Consider the following 25,543-nt stretch of genomic DNA (forward strand, 5'->3'; position numbering starts at 1 on the left):
GGATTTGCAGGATTGCAGAGTTAGACCCAAGGGACTCTTGGAGGACACCTAACCAACAAAATAATCTATCCTGGAGATGGGTAAAAAGCAGGCATCTATGCCCATGCCTTTGATGCCATGAGGTGCTGACATCTGCAGCCCCAGAGAGGGTACAGTGAGCCAATCCTTTGAAATCCCAGGCAACAGTATTGGACAATTGTTTTTCTGCAGTCAGGCCTCTCAAGTGGGATTCCACAGGGGTCCATTCTATTGCTTCTTCTATTCAACAGGTATAGGAGACTATTAGGAAACATGGGTTGCTGAGTCTTCCCTCACAGCACTGGAGGAGCTCTGTAGCTCCATCTCGTCCAATCTTTCCTGTGATGCGAGTGTTCTATTTGTACCTCAATGAAATACTTTGAGAAGAATGTGGATGACACTGAACCCAGATAAACCTGGCCGAGTGTTTACATGGTGAGAGCAAGCAGAATTGGCAAAGGTGAAGATTTATATTGTTCAGACCCCCCAAACCGAGGCTATGCCTGCCTTATTTATATTTGCAAATTAAGGTTCTTGTTAGATTGCCAGCTGCACCTGCTGTTCAAGGAGGAATGGCTAGCAGGAGAATTCAAGTGAGTAGAGAATGCAGTTTATTTAAAGTGCTTTGACTGTGTGTCCAACACACTGGACATGTCCTTTGAGTTTCTAAGGAAGGATGTCATGTGGTGAAAAAGTTATTTCTATTTACTCTTACCTTACACAAAACCTCAACAGGAGTGGACATCTTCTTTTCACTAATCTTTTCATACTTTTGCTTCTTTGTTGCAGCCTGTGGAACATGTGGGTCACAATATAAAAAGATGTTGTGCAACACTGGATTAACAAGGACAGTAGCAAAAAATAAAAATCAAACTGACAGGGAAAGCCCTTTGTCAACCAGAAGTGTTTTTTCTTTCTTTTTTTTTTTAAATGTGAAATCTCCAAGTCCCACATACTTATTGCAGAGGGAATGAAGGTCAATCTGGCATTAAGATTTGGACACAGTTTAATACCATTTATTGCAGTCTAAGGCTTTCATCACATGGCACAACTCGTGTCTTTCTAGCTGCTGCTTTTGTCCACTCAGATCCTACTTGAATATCCATTTGCAAAAGTTCCATTAATTCCAATTCCTGAACTCCCTTCAACTGCTGCCTGTGCTTTTTAGTGAGCAACCATTACATTAGATTGCAGCTGAAAAGTTCTAGTATTTCACAAGCAGATTGCCGGTTTAAAAACCTTACAGGTTGTGCAGCTGTAACACGCCCTGAATAGCACAATTCCCGTATGGGAAAGAAAACTAAAATACAGGAAAGAATAAGTCTACACTATTCAATCACAAATTGACCATGCTTTTACATGATGACCCCATGTTCTGACACAGGGTAATGCAAATGCACACCTGTGTTAAGCTTAGTGTATGTTTCAATTAAAATAGCAATTCACCTACCTAACCCACAAACTAGACTTAAATTTTCTTTTTAAAGTTATACTTTCATATCCTGCATAGTTATTGAGAATACTAAAATAACCTTTAATATCTTAAGTCTCCCTTTCCAAAATGACCTCACCCTTGGATAGGAAGAGTACTTTTGCAAGGCTGATGTAAGTTATTGTTTAGAATAAATTTAGAAGTGAAACAATACACACATTCTGTATACAGCATGAGAAAAAGCAGAGGCTCTCCCCTGTCACATCCAGTAAAACTAAACTTGGAAAAGAGCTCTGAGTTAGAACTGCACAGATCATTTTATGCAGGCTAGTAGTCAAAAGCATCTATTCCCAGCTCTTAAATGTTTAGAATCTAGAGTAAGACTGCAGACTGCATGGCCTACCTTTAATCCTTGCCAAGGCAGGCTGGTTCTGTTAAAATACATCAATACATAGCCTAAAGACTCCATATCATCTCGACGACTGTAGAGAAAAAAGACAACCTTAAAAACCGCAAATGTTATCAGAAAATTAAGATTACACCATTTAGTGTTCATAAGAATCCTTAAACTAGAAACAGTGTCATGTCTGTTCATACTATTTCTATGAATGACACAAGGAATCAATGAGCAAAATGGAAGAAAACCCTGGGATTAAGCTATGTTTCTCTACAAGACATTTTAGAGATTCTGAAATTTAGGGCAAACATGTAACAATCAGTCTCAAGCCTCCAATGTTACTTAGTTTTTCAAAGCAAGGAAAATGACTTTTCCATTGACATTAGTTGCAGTTGTGACTGAACACCTGCACATCTATGAAAGTTTGTTCCCATGGAACTCCAGAAAGCCAAAGTGAAAAATCTGATAACTACAGATGCATTAACTTCATTTAAGGCCCGGTCCACAAACCTAAATCAGGAGTGTGTAAAATCTACATGCGACTGACGTAGCTATGATGACCTAACTGCCAGCGTAGACGCAGCGATGTCAATAGAAGAATGCTTCCATCGACCTAACTATGGTCATTTGGGGACAAAATCCCTACACCAACGTAAAAACCCCTTTCCAACAGAGCTATGCCCCTATAGTCTCTGGAGTATAGACAGACCTTAAGTAATTCAGGCAGAAACCTGATCTGAATTAGTGTTATTTTAAGAGACTTCTATAGTCTCTTATTTACATCTTTGATCTACTTAAAACAGTTTTCCTTGAACCCTGCTTTTATTATGGGGCTTACTGTAGATTTTGATGTTTAATTACTATCAACGTATCTAGACAGAGAGCCATTGTGACCCCTATATTTAAGTTATTTAAAACACACTTCTAAATCACCATCAAAAAAGGGGGAAAAAATGTTGTAGGAGGAAGCCCCAGTGCCATTTGCAGACTGCATTAAGAGCTTGCTGCTTAAAAATTGTTTCCACTAGACATGCTCCGGCACCACTAAGCAGCCTCAGACCTTATCACACCAAACATGCTCCACAGATAACATTTTTCCTGACTCATTCTTCTGTGTGAGTATTTAAAGACAGGTGCAATTCACTGCAGCGAGGAGGTATATGCTCCACCAGTTTTCCTTCTTGGCAATGTCCTCCCTACAATACCAGGGAAGGCTTCTGCCCTTCTATATGCCAGCCTGCTGCTGATGCCTCTTTAGTGTGGTCTGGACTAACTAGTTTTCTGTGTCTACCCACAAACCCCAGTTCATCAAAAACACACCTCCTGCCAGGCTGTTATTCTGCAGGAATCGGAGTCTGCAGAGAAGCTAGACGGCAATAGGTTCCCTCTTTCCGCCCACCGGGGGCTAAAGGGAGAGGGGAGGAAAGCTTGGGTGGGTGGGGAGGGAGAGAAAAACAGCAGAGGGGAGTTTATTTAATGAGACTGTAGTGAAGGAGTATCTACATAAGTAGATTACAAAAGAATCCACATGTGCATGTAAGACAACCCTGCCCTGCAGAGCTTACTACCCGAGAGTATACTCAGTGAATGTACTGTACTTACAAGGTAGGATGGAAAAATGAGGGTGACCATAGTCAGACTGGGCAGTTTCCTAGGCCACAGTGTGCAAAATTTGCTGGTTCTGAAATAATTTGTTTTTTCCATTTTAAAATAAGCACTAGCAAACCCCAGTGACCTTGTGCATAGACATGATGTGCTTAAGAGCCTATATGGGGGTGGTGGCAGTAGGACTCTGGGGCAGACTCTTCTGAGCCCAGGCAGCGAGGGGGCAGCATGCACCTCCCCTGTAATTTTTTTAAATGGATTTTTCAATGCCATAGCTGTACAGTATGAAGCCTGGAATTTACAGTCTTGTACTGACATTTCCTAATAAAGGCTTCATTAGAATCGAAACGCATGTAAGTGGACTCCAGGATATCTGGCTTGTAAAGGATGAGATGATATCACCTTCTGTTATACTAGGTATTTATGCTACTTCAGTAACAGCTGTCACTACACTTGACAGAGCAAACCCTGCACTAGTCTCAATTTAGCACTGTAACTGATGAAGGGGTCTGCTGTCAAGTTTCAGGTCGTCTCCATCTTCTCTTGATTTACAGCAGGGGATCACTTAGTGGCTTCACTGCTGGCTTACTCTGAATGTTTTAGTAATTCTTAGAGAGAGTGGGGTAAAGAAAGTTTACCATTAAACTAGAATTCCAAATACCAAAATAGAGGATGGGAGAGCTGCCAGACTCAAACAACTAAAAATAGCCCCAAAGAATGCATAGTCCTTTTTATAATCACTGCCTCTACCTTCAGATCATGGCTTATTCAAATCTACTTAGGATGCAATGTATCAAAACCTATGTTAAGAGCATGTGTTCACATCAGAAGATCTAATACCCACCTTCTCTGTTTGCCCCACGTCTAAGATGTTAGAACATTGCCTGGGAAGAACCACCATATTTAAATTGCTATTCATGACTGCTACACACAAAAAACCAAACAGAGGAAGGAGGTCAATATGGAAACATATGGACCTTTTCTAAACTCTATGGTATTAAATCCTTCCCACATGCTTTGAATAGTCAGTTGTAAGTTTTACTACAACTGATGAGATAAAACAGCTGCTCAAGCTATGTTTTAATAATGTTCAAGCTCTGACTACAGCCCACAGGGAGCAAAAATTCAGAGGAAAGGCTAACTACTTCAGGATGTGACCTATTATGGCTCTATACTAGAGTTCTGCAGCAGGACTGGGATCCTGCAGGACCCACTGCAATTACAGCAGGAGCAGGTAAAATGCACGTTGTTGTGGGCAGGAGTGAGGGGAAAAAAGTGAACTGTGGTAATTTGAGGGAAAACATTAAAAAAAAATTAAATAAAGGTTTTAATACTGAAATTTAAGCGAGGGATAAAAAGATTTGATGTCTATTATAACAGGAGTGAAGTTTTTTTTTTTTAACATGGTTTAAGCAAGATTTGTTTTATTCTTTTAGTAGTAAAAACTGTCTGAATTGTGAGTGTGCACACACATACACTTTTTTTTTTTTTTTTTTAAAGTAGCATGGGCGAATCTATTTCTCTTACAGGACCTAAAGTTTTTGCAGATGGGAGCAGGATAAAAGTGCAAGAAACGATATGGGAGGAGAATTAAAAAAAAAAAAAAAAGTCCTGCGCAGGGCTCTACTCTATACTGCTTTAGTCTCTGAAATGTCTTATGTATAATAATATCTAGCAGGAATGGGTGAGGGATGAACATACAGCATCAACTCATGTTTGGCTTGATGTGCCCAACACATGCTACTGAACAGCTAGAGGAGAGAGCACCCTCTCCAGTTGATTTCTGGAGGAGTGGAGCTCAGGCATGCAGAGCAAGTGATGCACTCTGACTCCAGGTTGCAAATCCACCCTTTTGATTGACTAGAACAGATGAGGAAAGCAGGGGTGCCATGATCCTCAAAACCTTACCTGCAGATATGGGCACAAGCATAACCTAACAATTAATGACTGGGGGAAGACAAAGTAAAAATACCAGCACTGAAAGTCAGTACAAAAAGGCCTCTGAAGCCAGTTAGGAGTTTTTCCCATTCCTGAAACAAAAAAACTGGGCTATGGAAGTGGATCTTCTAAGACCTTTCAAAGTGACAACAACAAGTGCCAGCACAATGAAAAAAACTTGTGCTTTGAAATTTTATTCAGAACAAGTGTCTCTTCAGCCTGCAAGACTCAATCTACTTCAAGGAAGAAAATAAAGCACTTACTTAATTAGCTTTCATACTCTGGCAGAAGCAGGCAGAAAGGTAAGTATTTGCCAAGGGATGTGTTCACACATTTGAGTGAAAGTAGTTTAGAGAATTCTGAGTCTTATGAATGAGGTCAGCCCACAGCTTTCAGGAGCACTGCAGTAATCCCCCTTGAACTCACCTCTGCTCAATGCCAAGATGTGCATTGATACTGGCATATCGAGCTGTGCCAGTGAGATTTTTGTCTTCTCTGTATGGTATGTGTTGTCTTGTCCTGTTGTCCCGGTACTTTTTGGCCAAACCAAAGTCAATAAGGAATAACTTAAAGAGAAAAGAATATAGGTTATTGCTTCCAGATGCAAGTATGTGGAAACCCCACCCAATATGTACTTTGTTTCATTAGGTCTGTAGTTAAACCGAGGCAATAGTTTAAAGGAAGCAAAGTAACATGGCAGTCAGTCTTATTTGCCCTAACAAGCAAACTCGAAATTTTAATATTCAATTATTTCAAGCCTTTCCTTTTCCAGGTGGGAGGGACTAGATTGTGCTACTCAACTCAAAGGTTTAATCTTAAACATACTTTACTACTGTTCTAATCTGTATTACACTAAGATTATGTCTACACTGCCCTACAGTTTGGACTTTGGGGGTGTGAACAACAGTGCATGCTGTAACTCCCTTGTACAGATTCTGCGGGTGTGAACTAAAAAGGTTCTTACTTTGCATTCATGTAGTCCTGTTTGAAAAGGACTACATGAACGCACACTAAGAACCTTTTGGTTGGTGTCAGCAGTGGCCACATGGAGGAGTCACAGAGCAGCACTCTGATTCGCACTGCTAGTCACACCGCCGTAGTGCAAACTCTGGGGCAGTATAGACCAGCCCTTACTCAAGATCTGTGACATGTGATTATTAGTTAGGAAGGGAAATGAAAATATGGTATGGCTGTATGCATCACAAAAATGTATTTATCTTGAAGCAATATTGCACTACATACATTTAGATATTCACTTAAAAGGTAGCTCAGCAACTTAAACCCTTCAATTATGTTTTGCTGTGCTAGCATTTGTGCATTTTAATTGTCCTAGCAATCAAAGATCATTTTGCATAGCATAAAAGGCCAATTTTAATAGCAATGAGATATATTGCTTTCAGCCATACACCCATATTTTTAAGCTACTGATAAGAAGTCAGCAAGCCAAGTACCATGAGATGCTTTTATTAAATCCAGCTGATTATACTCACATAGCCAAGCAGCTCTAGCCCAGTAAAAGGATCAGATTAAGATTTATTTCTACAAAGCTCATGTCAACTAAACCTCCATAACTATCAAACTTAAATAACAAGTAGGTTTAACTGGATTATGGTTAGTGTGCTGTTACTGTATTTTCTTGTGGCAAAACTTCAGGCAGAATTTGGCAGCAAAGAAGGAGACTGAGGTATGTAAAAAGTGTGTTCAGTCATAGATCTAGAATATTACTCGTCTCAGTGTTGAACAATTAAATCTGTTCCTTTCTTTCCTTTAAGATACTCAGATAATTTTTTTAGCTCAACCTTCAAGTTTCAGCCTGATGGCATGTGACACCCCACTGCCATAGATTAGATCCAGAGGCCAACAGAAGGTTGGGGTCTCAGTCCATACATAGGACGAGGGATTGAAGTGGCTGAGTGTCAGGCTATTAAGAGTGCTTTTGCAACTCTTAAATAATTCGGAAAACCACACTCAAGGTCTTAAATTCAAAGTATTATTCCGGGTAACTAAGACAGAAGACATGATTCTTAAATTCACTCAACAGAGGGGGGGGGGGGGGGGGGGAGGGGGGACGGACCAAAGGGATAGTTTTACCCTAGTATATAAGGAGAGAGGGCTGCCGTTGGTACATCTAGGTGGTAACACAAATTAAATCAACATTTCTACTATGCAAAGAAGCTCCACTCCAGGGTGGCTGGCTGGTGGAGATTTGTTAACTATAGTTTCTTCGGGAGAGCAATCAAATTCAAAAGTACAGTAACTCCTCACTTAATGTTGTAGTTATGTTCCTGAAAAATGTGACTAAGTGAAACGTTGTTAAGCGACTCCAATTCCCCCCATAAGAATAAATGTAAATTGGGGGTGGGGAATGGGGTTAAGTTCCAGGGAAATTTTTTTTTTGCCATACAGTACTATAGTTGGGAGGTTCCCCCACCTTACCCCACACAGGTGCAGCCCACTGGCACTGGAGACAATGAGGCAGGCAAGGAGGTGCTGTAGGCTAGGAGAAGCACATTGCGCAGCAGCAGTGGCAGCTTCCCCTACTCTGCAAGCACCAGGGGCAGGGGGCTCAACCCTGGGCCCGCTCACGCCACCCCTTCCCCCAAACCCTCACCCTTAACCTGCCTCTTCTTCCCCCCTCCTTTACTCTGCATGTGGCATCCTCACTCCTCCCCCCTTCTCTCCTCTGCCTTCTGCCCAGGGCAATCAGCTGGCTTGCAGCGTTCAAGAGAGAGGAGCGAGGACTTGGTGCGCAGGCTCCCCCTCCCTCCCCTGCCTCCCAAACCCTGCAAACCAGCTGATTGCCACAGGCAGGAGGCAGGGGAGGGAGGGGGGAGCCTGCCCATGAGTCCTCGCTCCTCCTCTCTCCCTCCTGCCCCCGAATGTCGAATGTCGTAAGCCAGCTGATTGCAGCGGGCAGGAGGCAGGGGAGTGAGGGGGGAGGTGCTCCGCATCCTCACTCCTTCCCACTCCCCACGGCAATCAGCTGGCTTAAGACATTCAGGGGGCAGGAGGGAGAGGAGAGGAGTGAGGACTCAGTGCGCAGGCTCCCCCCTCCCTCCTGCCTGTGGCAATCAGCTGGTTTGCACAGTTTGGGAGGCAGGGGAGGGAGGGGTAGCCTGCACGCCAAGTCCTTGCTCCTCCTCCCTCCCTCCTGAATGCTGCAAGCCAGCTGATTGCCGCGGGGAGAGGAGGAGGAAGGCGCTGATCCGCGGGGTCTGCCAGAGGGTGGGAGGCGCTGGGGGCAGGTGTAGGGGAGCAGATGGGGGGCTGCCAGCTGTGGACAAAGCAGCAGCCAAACGACGTTATAGCGAAGCATTGCACAACTTTAAATGGAGCATGTTCTGTAATTGAGCAGGGACGTAAGATCAAAACAACGTTAAGCGAGAGGACGTTTAGTGGGGAATTACTGGACACTTTAACAGCCTGAAGACAGGTCTTACATGGCCAAGAAAAGGGACAATGTTTGACCCTGAAGAACTTGGGGACATTTTGCCATAATTTATACCTGTTTTATATTTAAGGCCATGATCTTAAGAACCTGCTTTCGCACAAATTTGCATGAAATTTCTTCCTTCCTTTTCTCTTAAGGGAAAGCTTTGCCTTACTGAAATTTCTTCCAGTAATTCGGGTTGTTGTCATTTCATGTTCCACCAGATGAAGCCACTGCCAGCCTCAAAAAGCAGTCAGAAAAATCTCCATTCTTAGCCAAACACAACACAACTACTGGCAGAGAACACCTCACAGGCTGAGCAGAAACCTCAAATTCTTAGAACTACTGGGACAATTTAATAAGTCCTAAAGTAGATGCTGTAGGGTTACACTTGTATTAGCATGCTACAAAAGCTACCTACCATTGACATAGGAAAAACTAAGTGTGATGTAAATTTATAGCTGACCTCCACCCAGAAAGATGACTCCCATCCACTGTTCGAAGTTTAAAGCTTTGTGATCACATGACCGCCACCAATATGATCCTTTGATCACAAAAGCTGTTTGTTAGAGTGCCTCCTTCCAGTAATAACAAATACAAGTGTTTTATGCCTCAAAGGAAAGCCACCTTCCTCAATGACTACACACATTCACTTAATCAGAACATTTAAACTACACAAGGAATTTACAAAGTACTTTAAATACTTCAAAGTCTCAACTGATATGACAAGCACTTTTGTAATCCTTGGGGTCTGCCATTAATTGTAAGTGTAGGAAGAAACACAGCCTAATGATATCAATCAAAATAAAAGGAATAGCCACACAGACAGCAGCAGTCTTTATAGTTCTTTAGGCAAATTCTGTATTTTTTTTCCTGGAGTTTTGTTCCACATGGCATTTTAAATCCTACCTGCTGCTGCTGCTTTAAAAAAAAAAAAAATAATAGAGATTAGTTGCAGGAATTTTGTGATACTCCATGCTTCCTGCTACAACTCTTATAGACCTGCTTAAATGCATATTGGGCTGATAAAGCTGTTGTTCCCTACTCATATTTAAAATGTACAGATATCAATTATTTAAAACTGGCCTAATCCAGTGATGTATAGTCCTTTTTTACACTGATCAAGTAACTGGAATCTCTGTTGTATTCCACTGTAACTTTTTTTTCCTTGAGGACTTAACCTAGTCTCCAGGAGCAGGACAGCAAATTCAGCCACCTCCCTTCTAGACAACTAAGGGTTCAATGGAGTAAAGTAGTATCTGTCAATGTAGGAGGCTGGGATCTCTTCACAACACCCTCTGACTCAATTTTAACATGGACAGACTCTTTCATCAGATGCCAGTCAGCACTAACAGAAGAGCCATCATAGAAACAAGTTCAATAGCACCTTAATTTAATTTGACGTATAAGGGTAGGGCAGCTGCAGAATAAAGATTGCCTTGACTGACATGTTTTCAGAACTAGATTCCTAATGACTTAGTCAGGTGCAGCATAGGTAGTTGTTCTATAGTACAAGCAGTGAAGATTACTGCTTCCGCAAGCTACATACCAGAATAGTACACCTTACCAACCAACTGATGAGTTGCTTACTGATTAATTTCCATTTAGTTTCAACTGCATGGTTAGAAATAGGCACAAGATTTGCTTTCCCTTTCCAATCATGTCCTCCCTGCTAGCAGCAAGGAACCCTACACTTAAGATTTGAAAGCAACAGGCAACATGAGATTATCCAATAGAGGCTTATCAGGGCAGCTACATTTTATGAGCTCAGTCTTAAGTCATGAGTGCCCTCACACCACCATTTGAAATGGATTTACCAAGCAAAAACTGCATGGGAAGGGAGACTGACTGAGGTAGTCAACAGGATTTCCCCATATCTGAACACATTCAGATATACAACATGCACCCTGCTAGCGGGCATATGTACAGCCCTATGAGCAAGTCCTGCTGCTACATTGCTACCAGTTTGAAGGGGTAACCTATCCACGTCAAGACATGCAACGAATTGCACTAAAGTTTTATATACCAAACTAAAACCAATTTCTGCATTTGAATACAAGGCATGTACATATAACCCATTTCACATTAAAGTTTACAGAAAACACTTTACAGTTTAGACAAGCGCCACAGGGAAACATCTTAGAAATGTTACATGTTTGCCAAGTATGTCTGAATAATGCCAACATAAGAGGTGCTTTTGCAAGGTCTACATTCTCCAGAAACAAAACAAAAAAAATAAATAAAGCACATGAATTTGGGGTTGAGGTTGGAATAGGAGACAGTTTCAGACCTGGTTTAATCCTGAGAAAGATGGGTCCTGAGAAGTACTAACAGTCATGCTTCTTTTCCTCTTCCCCACTGGAGATTCTAAACACTGAACAAACAATAGAGGGTGGCAGTGCATCAAACAGTATTGCTTACATTGCAACAATGGCCGGCGCAGACAGGCAACACCGAGGCGTTAGAGAAAGAACAGGGTAGCCAAATGCCATCCTTCTTCCACCAAGCACTGTAGTTTTCCAAAATAGTTTTTTTTTTTTTTTTTTTTTTTTTTTTTAAAGGAGAGAATTTTGAAAGATGTGGCAAGATAATTTTTGAATACGAGCCACTCCATAATGGCACTGCCTTAAACAGGGATAGCAATGGTGACATTTGGCTCTATCAAAAAAGGAAATTGAAGCTTTGCTTACAAAAGCATTCTTTGATACCACAAACTGCCCTTCCCCAAAAGATATTCAGAAAAAGTAAATCTTCAGTAAGGAAGAGGTAGAAGGCATTTAGTCACCTTAAAGTTTACTTTCATAAGCATGCAGGGCTTATTTCTAGCAGAGCTGAAAGTTCACCTTTTAAGGTAGGAACAAAGTTACTCCCAAATATCAAATTGAGAATAATTTAAAAATTGATCACTTAAATTTAAATTGTGACTACATTTAAAAAAAAATATTGCTTATAATTGACAGGAAGCTACTGGAACAAGATTACCATGGCACCCTAGTCTTTGTGACTGGCATGTCCTCAAGTAGTACGTACAAAACTATTAAATACGTAGCTGCACTTAGCTACAAAGAAAAGGAACAAAACAGTGTATTATATCTGGAAGCAAGTGTTTCTAAAATGGAGCAGCCATTAGTCCAAAACTGAACCAAAATGTCCCTTTTCAATTCTGCTTAGGTAAAGCAACAATTTTACATTCTTATATCAAGGACTATCTAAGTTGTTAAACTTGGTATTTAATAAAACTCATGCCCGCAACAAGAGTGTTTACCACCATTTCATTGTGTGGCTCCCTAACACAGATAGCAAGTGGCATTGACTAAAAATTCATGGTCTGCAGGCAATTTAGGTTTTCCACTCAGCTGATGCGACTAACATGCTCATCTAATAAAATGAGCACAGCAGTATTTTCTAGGCCATTATTCCATATCAAGGTAAAACAAGGAGCTACAATGCCAACCCAGCATGACTGTGCAAAAGTGTGGGAAAACGGCCAAAAACGAAAGAAGTTGGAAATCAGAGACAAACTAGTAAAAAAATTAAAACAAGCTATTTTAATTTTTTCTAATTATATTGCCAGGTCTTGCCAGAAAATTAAAGAACCTGACTGCTTTATAGCAGAGAAAAATAGAGCTCTATAGAGTAAAAGTATGAAACTTGGGAATGAGCAAGGTTTAACAGCAACAGGATTACATGAAGACTTTACCTTTCAATTTGACTGTTACAAAAGATTTTCCAACAAAAACAGTTAAATCTAAATGTTCATTGTGCACTGCACCCCTTCAGACAGAACTCTGATGTTTCTCATGTTAGCAACCAATTTTGTTTCTAATGTTAATGGCTTCAAGTTGGCATTCATACAGGCAAACAAAGGTAAACATTTTATAGCTAATAGTGCCGAAAGATAGTAAACATCCTCAGATAGCATATAAAGAACATAAGTGGGAATCTTGCTTCCAATAAAAAGCTTAATTATTTACATTTGTCCTGAAGTTAAAAATTTCTATTAAATAGCATGCTTACTGCATTGCCAATGCTGCCTGTCTGCCCGAGCTCAACATAACAATTGAGAATTAAACATTTCACTCAACAGAACTAATCATTGAAAACAGTATTTCTCTATGCAAAGTTTCCAACTGGAAGCATGCATCTCTGACTAAGGTAACCCCCCCGCCCCCACCCACAAGTTTAAAGTTAGCAACTAGAAGTCCCCCAATTTAACTTAAAGTATTTAAGATCCAGTAAGGTCAGTTTTGATGTGTGATCTTCAAGCTTTCAGCTAATCTACATTTTAGTACTTCTCCAACTTGACAGGTTTGCAGAAATTCAGTTACAAATACAGTTTAAGTCAACAATCCTACCATTTATAGGCTGACGGTTATTTTTGTATGCATAATCCTGAAGATTTCATTACCAATCATTACAAATTTTTGACACCTTGGTGACAGGTAGGTCAGGAGCTCCTAAGCTGGTGCGAACACATTTTGCATCAAGAAATCAGTCCTGGAGCCAAGAGTTAAGATTTGATTTTAACATTAAGGGGAAAAAAATTAAGCTATTCTGATATGCATGAACTTTGAATAATGAAACACCATAGTTGGACAGAGCTAGGTAGGTAATCAATTAAATTAGTTTACACTTCAGATTTTTATGTTTAAAAACAATCCTGTCATTAAATCCTCCTTGTGAGGTGGGTCAAAGGCCCAAATGTTCATGGCACTGCATTTAGCAATACATGTAAGGAAATCCCACCACCTGGCATCAAAGAATTAAACTGATTTAGTCTCTTTAGCATATCCATTTCAGCAATGACAGTTAACTCAAGCTGAATAGATTTTTTCAAAATCTAAATGTTTATCAGAACCATTCTTAGAGGCATTACCCTCCTTGTTCTTTCATGCAGAGAGCATTAGACTAACCTTATTACAGTGACGCCCGATACCCATTAGGAAGTTATCTGGTTTAATGTCTCTGTGTATAAAATTCTTTGTATGCACATATTCAATTCTACTGATCATCTGTAAATACAAGAAAAAAATAATCAGAATTTAACATTAGAAAGAGAAAGATCAAAGATATTAGAAAAAAAAGTCCAGTGTTTCAGTTCAAGTTCATTTTCCTTAATAATGAATGAGTTATAAATTGCATATTTAACCAAGTACATTTTAACAAGTACTCACAAAATAGATGTCTCAAGTGAAGCGACAAACAGTTTGATGAAGATAATCACTGGTCTGTCATCACTTAACCAATACTACAAGCCTTCAGTGTAAAAGTGTCTAATTGTTTCACTATAAATAGCACAAGTGCTATTCACAATTGATTTATCCACAAATTTAAAAAAATCCAAGCAATCTAGCAGAAGTTAGTCCTGTAGTAAACAAAGTGTTTTAGAAATCTTTTCCTGATATTGTTTAACTAGGAACGAACTCATTAACAGTTTGTTACTCCACATGTGCCTTTTGGCTATTCTGGTTATCATAATTTGCTGGACAATACTACTACAGCATTAGGCAAGGTCTACATTACGGGGACAATTGTGTTATAGCTACAACACCATCACTATGCTGATATAACCCCATATAGCGATGGAAGGTGTTTTTCCTGTTGCTGTAGGACAACCTCCCAAGCAATAGGAGCTAAGTCTTCCATCAACCTGGCTGCACCTACCACAGAGGGTTAGGTTGGCATAGCTATGGTGCTCAGGCGTGTGGATTTTTTCACAACCTCGAGTGCGACAGCTATGTTGATCTAAATTTTAAGTGTAGACCAGGCCTTAGTGAACTACAGGTGTCAATACTGTAGCATCTCTCTAAGCTAGAAACAATCCTAGTGCAATGTGTCCCAGTGGCCATCTTTAAATTTACTGTACTAAAGTTCTACATCCTATCCAGCGGTGCGTTTAAAGGCATTCCTATTGTCCCATAGATACTTAAGTTACTCTCGAAGAATCAAAACTTTTCCTTTCACAACAACCTCAACTCTAGAGATTTGAATTAAGAGAAAGGTGTTTGGCATCCCCATGCTTGTCCCTACAGGAAAGCAGACATCCCAAAACCATTCAATTTGAGAAGACAAAGTCAGGATAGCAAGAATGTAGCAGATACACATTGATGTGCAGTGGCAGAGCTTGACAAAAAAGTCTATATACAGCCTGCCAACAACATGCTTGGCTGAAGCCTATTACGGTGTTTCATTTAAACAAATTAACCCAAAATTTTGAAGACTGCTTTTTACCAATACTTGACATCTGTGTTGTAAGTAAAATAAAATTAAGAGCATGATTTTATAAAGCATTAACACTAGCACGGGTAGAATACTAATATTTGTGTTGCATTCTTAGTTCTCTACAATGCTAATCTTATGCTCTATACCATGAAACTGCCACTATCACTGTTCCTATTTTTTGTTTCTATGTGGGTCAAATAGTCACTTGAGTATTTGGAGTACTGAGTTGCACACATTCTGACATACTTAAAAGGAGCACTATTTGCTTCATTTTCCTTACAATGTGAATTTAAGTTTCACATACCTGGTCTGCTAACATAAGTACTGTTTTCATTGTGAACCTGCGGGAACAGAAGTTGAAGAGGTCTTCAAGGCTGGGTCCCAGAAGATCCATAACTAGAACATTATAATCTTTCTCTTGACCATACCACCTGTAATGAAGCAGAGATGTCTAAGTTATCATTCTGTTTAAGATAAACTAACAATCTGTAGTATTAACAATGAGGTAGCCAGTTAATATTTTCTAGAAGATGCCAAGTAATACGTTTTCCCACTTCAAAATAACAATTGAGATTGTTGATGCACAAATCCAATTAACTAGACTGTTTTACAGTGTTCAGTATTTATAAGCAAGCCCTGGCTACTGCTAGACATGGAGTATTTTTGTGACAGTAATTTACTTTGATGTAGATTAGTGGCAATGATGCATTTCTTTTATAATATTCATTTTGTTTAGGTCTTAATTGGATCGGCTCCATTTTGTTCTCCCTGACATTGATTTCCAGAAAGCAGTACATAATGCTGGCCTTTAACTATGTTAACTCCCCCCATTCTCTTATTAACCACCAAAAGCACTGACTAAAAACAACCGACTGGCAGCTGGCCTTTACAAGCAGGATACAGTTTAATTTTTTATTATTAAATAGAATACCTTTTTGTAAAGCAAGCAGCAACAAAAAGCTCAGTAGCAACTTACTGAGTCACCCTACTTTCCAGAAAAATCACTCCACTTTCATAGGACATTGAGCAAAAAGGTTTTGTTTGTATTTTAATAAGGTGTGCCTTCAATTTTCACTTCAAACGAAGGAGTGTCAGTTTCCACCTGCAACTCTCATATCCCTCTCAGTCTTCAACTAGATGTCTGCCACTTTGACAGAACATCTGAAAAATACCAGTGTACCAAATTAAAATGACAGAGCAAAGCAGAGGCAGCTACGACTTACAAAAAGCATATCTATTCTTTCAGCAATGAGGGAAGATCTCTTCCCATCCACAGTATTCCTACTAATGTGTCTATGGTATTTCATACCAATGCATACTATTATCCTACCAGATGTAATAGGGGTTGATGGGACCACTTCAAAATAACTCCAATTCTTCCCTTCAGAATGCTCAGTATGGCAGTGGGCTCATCTACATTGAAAGTGCTCAACCACGAAGTCCCACAAAGTTTAAATACCTCCCTCCCATCAGGTTTAACATCTTTTTGGGGGGAGAGGGGAAGGGAAGAGAGGCAAGAAGGAACAACCACCACCACTGCTTTCTCTCCAGTTCAACTTGCACCTCTCCAAATAATGTCTAATCAAGATAATTGGTTGGATGAAAGTCAGGAAAAGGACATGCTTTGAAAGGTTCTTCTCAGGATTCAGCAGTTTACAGCACGTCCTCCTCGCTCATTACTGCTTGACAAAATGGTCATGACAAAAATCTTCTGCCATCTAACTAGCCAGAGACTGCACCTCATCTTATCAAAGATGGACCTAGCCACAGTAAACATACTTTTGTGACCTTCAGAGTTGACTACTGTAACCCTGTACATAGGTCTTTTAATGGACAGAGTCAGACACTGGAGACTTCGATCATACAAAGTGAAGAAAATAAGATTAACTTTTCTGGGATCTGACCAATATGACCCTTGCCATAGCATTAGTAATAACTATCCCAAAAATAAAGGTAGGCGAACGGAAGACTATATCAAGTTCCGACTTATGCCCCAACTACCACATGTCTGTATAACTCCTGTAGCAAATACCTACTTAAGGAGAGGACTCTAGGAAAGTAAGGTATCCCAGATTGCTCTGTCCTCAACCACTACTGATTCCATCAATCCAGGTCATGTGTTTCAGTACAGCCAAATGCATTGTCCTACATCTAGGAACAAAGTAGAGGCCACGCTGACAGGCTGGGGGCTATATCCTGGAAAGCAGAGTGTGAAGAGGACTTTAGGGGTTGTGGTAGGTAACCAACTGAACACAGGCTACCAGTGTGATGCTACAGCTAAAGAGGGCCAATATGAATAGGAGGATTAAGGAGGCAATATCCCCACTGTATGTGGCATTGACGAGACCCCCACCAGGCAGGCGTCACCACTTTGAAAGGACTAAGACAGGAGCCACAAGAATGATTCAATGTCAGAAAAACATGCCTTACAGTGAGGTTGGGAGTGTAATTTATATGGAACAGAAGGTTAAAAGACAAATTGATCACATTCTTAAAGTACATACACAGGGAGAAGATGCAAGAGCAGGGGTAAGCTATCTATGGCACGCATGCCGAAGGCGGCACGCGAGCGGATTTTCAGTGGCACTCACACTGCCCAGGTCCTGGCCACCGGTTCGGGGGCTCTGCATTTTAATTTTAAATGAAGCCTTTTAAACATTTTAAAAACCTTATTTACTTTACATACAACAATAGTTTAGTTATATGTTATAGACTTATAGAAAGATCTTCTAAAAACATTAAAATGTATTACTGACACGCGAAACCTTAAATTAGAGTGAATAAATGAAGACTCGGCACACCACTTCTGAAAGGTTGCCGACCCCTGTGCAGGGGCTCTTTAGTCTAGGGTAGCGATTCTCAAACTGAGAGTCAGGACCCCAAAGTGAGTCAAGACCCTGTTTTAATGGGGTTGCCAAGGACTGACATTACTCTTGCTGGGGCCCAGGGCTGGACTCCAGGGGTGGGTGGGTGTGGCGCTGGCCTCAGGTTACACCCCCTGCCTGGGGCTGAAGCGATTAGGCTTTGACCCCCCACCCCAAGAGCAGTAGGGCTCTGGCTTTGGTCCTGGCCCCCTTGAAAGCTTTAGGTTCCAGCTTCCCTTTCAAAAAGTACTATATTTTGTTTGCATTATAGATATTGCTACCTGCATAGTCTAAAATAGATACAGTCACCCACCACTGTCCATTGTAAGACCATTTTCAACCCAAACAGTTAAATTCTGGTAAAGTTATAAGCAACTGAAATTTGGCCAAGTTAGGAGTTTCTGAAAGTCTCAGCACCTAGTTTGGCAGCTACATTCTCCAAAGATTCTCTCTCTAATGGGCATGCTGCAGGGGTAGAGCACACTTTCCTGCTATTGCTCCTTCTACCTGGCAAGAGCCACTGTCACAACATGCACTGGGAACTGAGCTTCCCATGCACCCCCTGCTGGCACCTAGGGAGAAGGAGGAACAACTTGACTGGAATGCAGAGGGATGAGGAGCTAAGAGGGCAGAGACTAAACACGGACAGGCTGGAGAGGTCGGGGCAGAAGGGTCTGAAGCCACCTGAGAATACTCCCTTCTCAGGTGGAGTATTCTCACCTGGAATAGAACCCAGAATTTCAGAGTCCACATTCCTTTTATGTCAAATAGCAGCAAAGCATACTGAAAACATATGCATCATCCTGCAATCCAAGTGTTTTTAAACAAAATCTCATGACTGTAGGTTTTTAAGCATAGGTTAGACCAGTGGTCCCCAACCTTTTTCGCCTGGTGCGTGCCAGACAACAAGCCACGGAGGACCGTGGCAGCGGGTGAGCATCTGCCGAAATGCCCCCGACAAGCAGCGCCATCCAGAGGATGCTTCTTCTTGGCGGCATTTTGGCAGATGCTTGTCCGCCAGCCAGTACGCGGGCGAACTTAGACACCATGGCACCCGCAGGCACCGCATTGGGGACCCCTCGGTTAGACAAATGTGTCGGGGTGGTCTAGGACAGATCATCTCAACCTGGGGAGGGTGTCCAACTTTTAGGGGCGTGACAAATCTTCGAATAGTTCAGTAATTATAGTAAATCTAGGGGTACAGGGGCAAGCACCAGGATGCAATGTCACTCATTCAAAAACAATTTTAGGGGGTAGGGTGGGAGGAGTCCAGGAAAAACAATGCTAAGGTGGGACCGGATTTAAAAAAGGTTGAGAATCCCTGATATAGGTGTTCTTGGCCCTGACTCAGCACAGGAGGACTGTATTAGATGACTTCTCAAGATCCCTTCCAACCATACATTTCTACGATTTAAAACTTAACACAGGAAATGAGCACATTAACAATGGAGCCAATGGATTAGTTTAGAACTAAAAAAGCTGCTTAATTCAACGTAAGAAATAAGAGGTCAGTGTGTTTTGGGGGTGTATAGTTAGAGGGATCAAGCGTTTGGGCAGACCTTCCATAGAAGTTGTTTCCTACTTGCTTTGAAAAGCATTTCAATCCCTCCATCCAATCCTCATACATGCTATGAACAAACAGACGATTCACGAGGATAGCTCCACCTGCTTTTTGCCCAAACATGTTTCACTAAGTGCTTAGGTTTACCTCAAATTTAGAAAGTGAAGGCTAATTTCAGCCATCTTTTTTATTTAAATTAAATTAAGGATTATACGACGCCAGGAAGCAATATGCTCTATGGGTAACTGACCCCAACCAAACCATGCAGGTATATCTCAGCGAGGTGTATGAATTGTTGAAAGAGGGAGGATTTTTTCATAACAAGGCACAGGTTTTTTGTTTTTAACTAGACCGTTATCAAGGCGTGGACTAGGAACATCATTCACCCAGACTAAAATCAGTCTATTTTTAGATTTTTGCTAACATCTCAATGTATTCTCCCTCCCACCAAAACAAACTCTGTTTTGGGTGGATTATGTCCGTTACGGCAGATTTTGTTTGGGGATTTTTTAAAATACAGAAAAATCCCTCTCCTCAGAACCAATTCTAAAATAAAGGGTTTCAGTATTTATCAAGAGTTCTTAACAGGCTTGTAATATTTAGTCTCCATGGCCTAAAGCAAAGCTAGCTCTGCAACAGCTTACCAAAAGGAATGTATGTTGGAAAATGCTATAGTATTTCACCACCTCTTTAATTTCTTAAATTGTTACGTGTCAGAAATAACTCTTGTCTATTCACACAACCAGTTAATTTGAAAGGTTTGGTAAAGGAGATCTGAAATATTGTGTTTGCTTTGCTAAACACTGCAAATCAACAACTTCATTTTCCTGTAATGTTTCCAGGAAAAACTGGATTAAGAAGTTAGGCTACATCTTGTCCATTCAAGGTTTGTTTGGTAGCTGCTACTATTGGAAACTAATAGTAAGGAATGCAGAAACTTGGCTCTCACAAGCAAACCCTTGGAAAATATACTTACAACGTAGAAAGATCTGGCAAGTAGTCTAGTTAACTTTATACTTCTATATTCATTTAATCAATGTTAGCTGGCATGTAGAAGAACAATGTTACACAGACGTAAAATCAGCATTGCCATTTGTGTTATGAGAAAATTAGATTTTTACCAAAAAAAATGAGAGGCCCTTACCTAGGGCACCCCTGCCACAAACTCTCCCCTCCTCTACACATGATTTCTCTCAAAGGCCCAGCTCCAAAGCAGCTGGCAGAATTAAACAATACACTCCTAATTTTATGATTTGGGGTGAATTAAGGGTATTTAAAGATCTAGCCAGATATGAGATGCTATTTGAGCATCCCAGATTACAAATTCTCCAGATATCTTTTGGAGATTAACTGCTGACCTTGCCTTGGATCTGGAAGTGCAGGAAATTACCCTTTTTTTTTAAAAAAAATCTCAGATTGAGGTTTACTGTCAAGAAGCATCAATATGTGTTGGAAGTAAGCAAAAAGTTTATGATGAACGAAGTCAAGAAGTTAATACATTGTTTTAAGACACTATTAGCCACTCACACTAGACACACTAATAAGAAAGATGGAATATATGCAAGTCCTTTGAGATCCCTAGCCTGTAAAAATTCATATTATATAACGTCCTCAAAGAGATTACTCAGCCTCACACAAGATATTTATTTTTTCTGCGGCCTAAAAATTTGGTGTGCATGGTTTTTGGCACAGCAGAGGCTCACCCATCCTTGCTCATTAATCCACAAACATGTTAATTTTTTCATCATACTATGGTGTTTGTCAGATCTCAGAGGTTGCAAAATTACTAGCAAACACACGATTGCGTAAAATGATGCTTCTTGATTGTGATTGCATTCTGAGCTAAACAGTCGTTACTTCAGGGCATGGCTAAGAATTTACAGGTAGTCTTGGAATGATCGATTTTTAATCCGTAAGTGTCAATAAATGGGATTTCACCACACACACACACACACACACACTCTAATGAAAATACATGTTCATCAATGATAATCAAAATTTACAGATAGGCAAAGAAAGAAAAATGATGATTGAGAACTTAGTTTGCTTTAGGGATATTTACATTGTATATTTTGACGTGATGTTGACAATTTGCTTTTTAACAGTTATAAAGCTTTAACTTTTTGAATCAACATCTACTGTCATTAAACAATTACTGTCTGACCTCCCCATTGTGTTTGCGGGACCAGTTTCCCACAACTGAAAATTTAAATTGATAAAAATCTAAAATAATATCAATATATGTTTTAATTAATGGAGATATCCCATCTCCTAGAACTGGAAGGGACCTTGAAAGGTCATCGAGTCCAGCCCCCTGCCTTCACTAGCAGGACCAAGTACTGATTTTGCCCCAGATCCCCAAGTGGCCCCCTCAAGGATTGAACTCACAACCCTGGGTTTAGCAGGCCAATGCTCAAACCACTGAGCTATCCCTCCCCCCATTAAGTATCAGTTGAAATCAAAAAAGAAAAATCTAATCCTGCCAAGCCTAGATATAGGCCACACTCAAGTTAGTAAAGTACTCTTTGTTTATAGGGGTAAGAAATCTGGGAGATCAGAAATTGAGGCAGCCTTGAGAGTTTTAGGCCTGCAGTGCTGGGGCAGTAGTCAGTTAAATTTACAACTGTATGCATCCCTGCACGCATCCCTGCTTTCCAATGGGCTGAAAATTTCATATTAATTAAAATGAACTATTCAAAAGGTATTGATTAAGGTAAGGACATAGACTTTCAAATTAAAAAAAACTTACATGACATCAAAGACTTGCAAAAATATACAAACCTTCCAGTCATATATGCGCATTAGCACATTTTTACTGTAGTAAAGCAGTGTAACATACATAAGCAGAGCTGGAAAACTTGTTTGTAACGTCCTGTGTGTCAATGTCTATCTCACTATGCTGGGGAATTAAGTCATGTGATACTGTGGTGTGAGAAAGGATTTGGTTTGCAGCTCCCAGATGGGCAAGCAGGCATTCTGCCAAGTCACATGATTCACCTTAGTGTTTACTCAGCAAACCCATGGTTTTTATTTCTTTAAATGACTAACCTTGAGGAAAGCAAATGAAAGTGTTGATACCGCAGTGCTAGGTGCACAATTACTGTACTTAGTTCTACCAAGGCATCATCCTCTAAACAGCAACTGATTTTAAGTTGGCTATAACTAGGGCCCTACCAAAATCATGGTTCATTTTGGCCAATTTTACGCTGATGGGATTTTAAAAATCGTAAGTTTCATTATTTCAGATATTTAAAATCTAAAACTTCACAGTGTTGTAACTGTAGGAGTCCTGACCCAAAATGGGGGTGGGGGGGGTCGCAAGGTTATTGTAAGGGGGTCACAGTACTGCCACCCTTACTTCTGCACTGCCTTCAGGAGCTGGGCCCTTGGCTAGCAGCTGCCACTCTCTGGCAAGCCAGCTCTGAAGGCAGCACAGAAGTAAGGGTGGCAATACTGCAACCCCCTTACAATAACCTTGCAACCCCCCCCCTCCCCTCACACCACCCCATTCTGGGTCGGGACCCTGAGTTCGAGAAACGCTGGTCTCTCCCATTAATTCTGTATAGTATAAGGTAAAAGCAAAAGACCAAATTTCACAGTCAGTGACGTGTTTTTCACGGCCGAGCTATAACGGACATTTTGAAACTTTTCAATTTCAAAACCTTGATGTTAGTGAGACATGTTATATTAATTTGTCACTGGCCATATTCTTGTATAGAAGATCTTGAGAAACTAGACTAACAATAGCAAGTTTATTAACAAAAGACTAATTTTGTTCAATTATCAAAGCGGTAACTTTATGGTCAAATGTTACTTCCTAAAGTAACCTGTACATTCTATCTTGTATGAGGAAGGACTCACTAGAGTATTTAACAGAGGGAGAAGGAAGAAAGCCATGTGTAGGAGCAGAAGTAGATGAAACCACTTGTTTCTATGTTAGCCCAACAGCCAGTGAGATTCTAGGCCTGATTTCAGACCATGCTGTACCACCTTCACTGTTCCACAAAACAGCAGGTAAGAGCTTAATCCAAATCATTAGGCAAGTATAAACAGCAGTCACAAAACTTGGAGCAGAAAAAGCCATTACATCTTCAGATAAATACCCATCTAAGAGTTCGCAAACATACAGATCCACCCTTAACTGGGGCACAAACGTAAAACTCAAACACCGGCAAAAAGGATGCAAAGGAATAATCTCAAAGCAATATAAAAGGCACTCTAGTGACAGTTACAAAGTACATCATGTTACTAAATACAATAAAACTGAAGCAGAAAGTAGCCATAGTAGCAATCTTAGACATGGGAAACACACCAGTGCTTTTGAGTCTATGAGAAAATGCAGACAAAGCTGTTATTGGTTCAAACATATCACTACAGCTTTAGATCTCGTTTACTCAAATAGAAATGTGTTTTATCTCAGACTACATAATGAAATGGACTACTTGAAAATATCAGTGATAACTTATTGAGACCAGCACAACTTACACATATGGATTTCATACCTCTACGTGGGACATTACACACATTTATTTTTCTTGGTTCCCTATGTTTTGTCAGTATCCTGTACTGCTCTAGCCTACAATTATTCTGACTGGCACCAATCAACTGGTTCCTTAATATCTTTCTGTTTCAAATATACAGTTTCATTATGGCAGTCACCTTTCAACTATTAAAGATGGAGGAAAATTTCCTGGCAAACAAGTATGCCTATGCACCAAGAGTTTGGATTCTTTACACTTGCTAATTCAACCCCTCCTAATGTAATGCACAGAGTATATATAAGAAAAATAGAGCCTGTCACCATGAGATATTTGAGACTGAATTGCCTAAGTATTTTACAATTTACATATGTGTTAGCTTCTCCATATTGACTTGTATGTTCTTTTCCATAAGGCTGGAAAAATAATTGTTAATTGTTGACCAAGTAAGAGTCAGGAATACAAATGCAATTAACATAATATGGGATAACCGGTACAGTCAAGTGAAATATTTAGCAGATGTCACTCACTGTGGCAATTAATGTTAGTTATAAATTAGGCCACCCAAGTACTAAATTAAGAAGCAGCAACTAAACACTTTCTATAAGAAAGTTAGAGTTACTATAAATAAAATATTGTGACTATTTTGTACAACTAAGACAGATTTCAAATATATAAAGTATGCTAGTGCTACTTATTCCCATAAATGGCATGCAGCCTGATCATTTAAATTGACTAGAACTCTCTATGCTGCATATGCACTTCTAAGTGACTGACTTGCTATTTTACTAATTGCTTAAGGCAGAAAATCTACATCTGGTAAATTGTTTCTACATATGTTTCTATAGAAATTAAGCCTTCCTGCCTTTTGGGTTGCAAAGATAATCCTCCAATATAAGGAGGAACCCATGGAGTGCTTTCATCCCAAGTCTTTAGATTGCTCTAGTGCCGCTCAGCTTTCCCAAGCAGGATAAAAACCGACAAAAATCTGGTCAGTTTAATTACTGCATACAGGATGCCACATATATTGAAACGGACAAAACTGGTGGCTACCTTGGTATCTGCTTCCGCTAGATAAAGCTGTGAGCAGAGGCAGACAGAACAAAGTATAGGAGAAGATCTGGAAAAGATTGAGGATATCCCTATTCAATAGCAGAGATTACCTTCTTTGTCAGCCAAAAGGCTCTGTCACAAAAAGAAAAGCATCAGTTGCTGGAAGGGAAAAGAAGTGGCAGGGGAGTCTCACACACCTACAAATATGAAACAGAATTCACTGACAGGACCTTCCCTGCTTCCAGCAATTCACAAGAACTGGACTTTTCCCACCAGAGCGCTGCTGATGGAAGTTACAGTTGTGCCCTCTCCATGTCTGCAGGTCTATTTTTCAAGCCCTGTCTTATGATCTCAAATAAGCAGTTCCAAGCTGAGAATGCATCTCACCAGTTAAAATATTTAACTTGTATAAAACACTGCTTAAAGGGACATTCACTTGAAAAGAAGTCTGATAATTATTTATCTATTGTTACTAACAAATCCTAGGATTACTATTAAGTACCTATTTTTTCAATTTACGTTGTGCTTCCTGCAGTACTTTGTGT

The 25,543-nt window shown here is 40.2% G+C and overlaps 1 protein-coding gene across 6 annotated transcripts in view; it reads right to left on the reverse strand.

Annotated features, from left to right (window-relative positions):
- The window catches only part of CSNK1A1 (casein kinase 1 alpha 1), a 52,013-nt gene that overhangs the window by 18,007 nt on the left and 8,463 nt on the right, over positions 1-25,543 (reverse strand). For 5 of the 6 annotated variants that reach the window (XM_034779143.1, XM_034779140.1, XM_034779142.1 and 2 more), the window contains exons 3-8: positions 15,347-15,473; positions 13,734-13,832; positions 11,111-11,194; positions 5,817-5,956; positions 1,854-1,932; positions 734-808 (exon numbers count right to left, since the gene is read on the reverse strand). In XM_034779143.1, the coding sequence (XP_034635034.1) occupies positions 734-808; positions 1,854-1,932; positions 5,817-5,956; positions 11,111-11,194; positions 13,734-13,832; positions 15,347-15,473 (604 nt within the window). The remainder of the gene's footprint in view (positions 1-733; positions 809-1,853; positions 1,933-5,816; positions 5,957-11,110; positions 11,195-13,733; positions 13,833-15,346; positions 15,474-25,543) is intronic. The other variant, XM_034779144.1, reaches the window with a different exon arrangement.

Source organism: Trachemys scripta, chromosome 8 (assembly GCF_013100865.1).
Source record: "Trachemys scripta elegans isolate TJP31775 chromosome 8, CAS_Tse_1.0, whole genome shotgun sequence".
In the NCBI taxonomy this organism is placed as follows: domain Eukaryota; kingdom Metazoa; phylum Chordata; order Testudines; family Emydidae; genus Trachemys; species Trachemys scripta.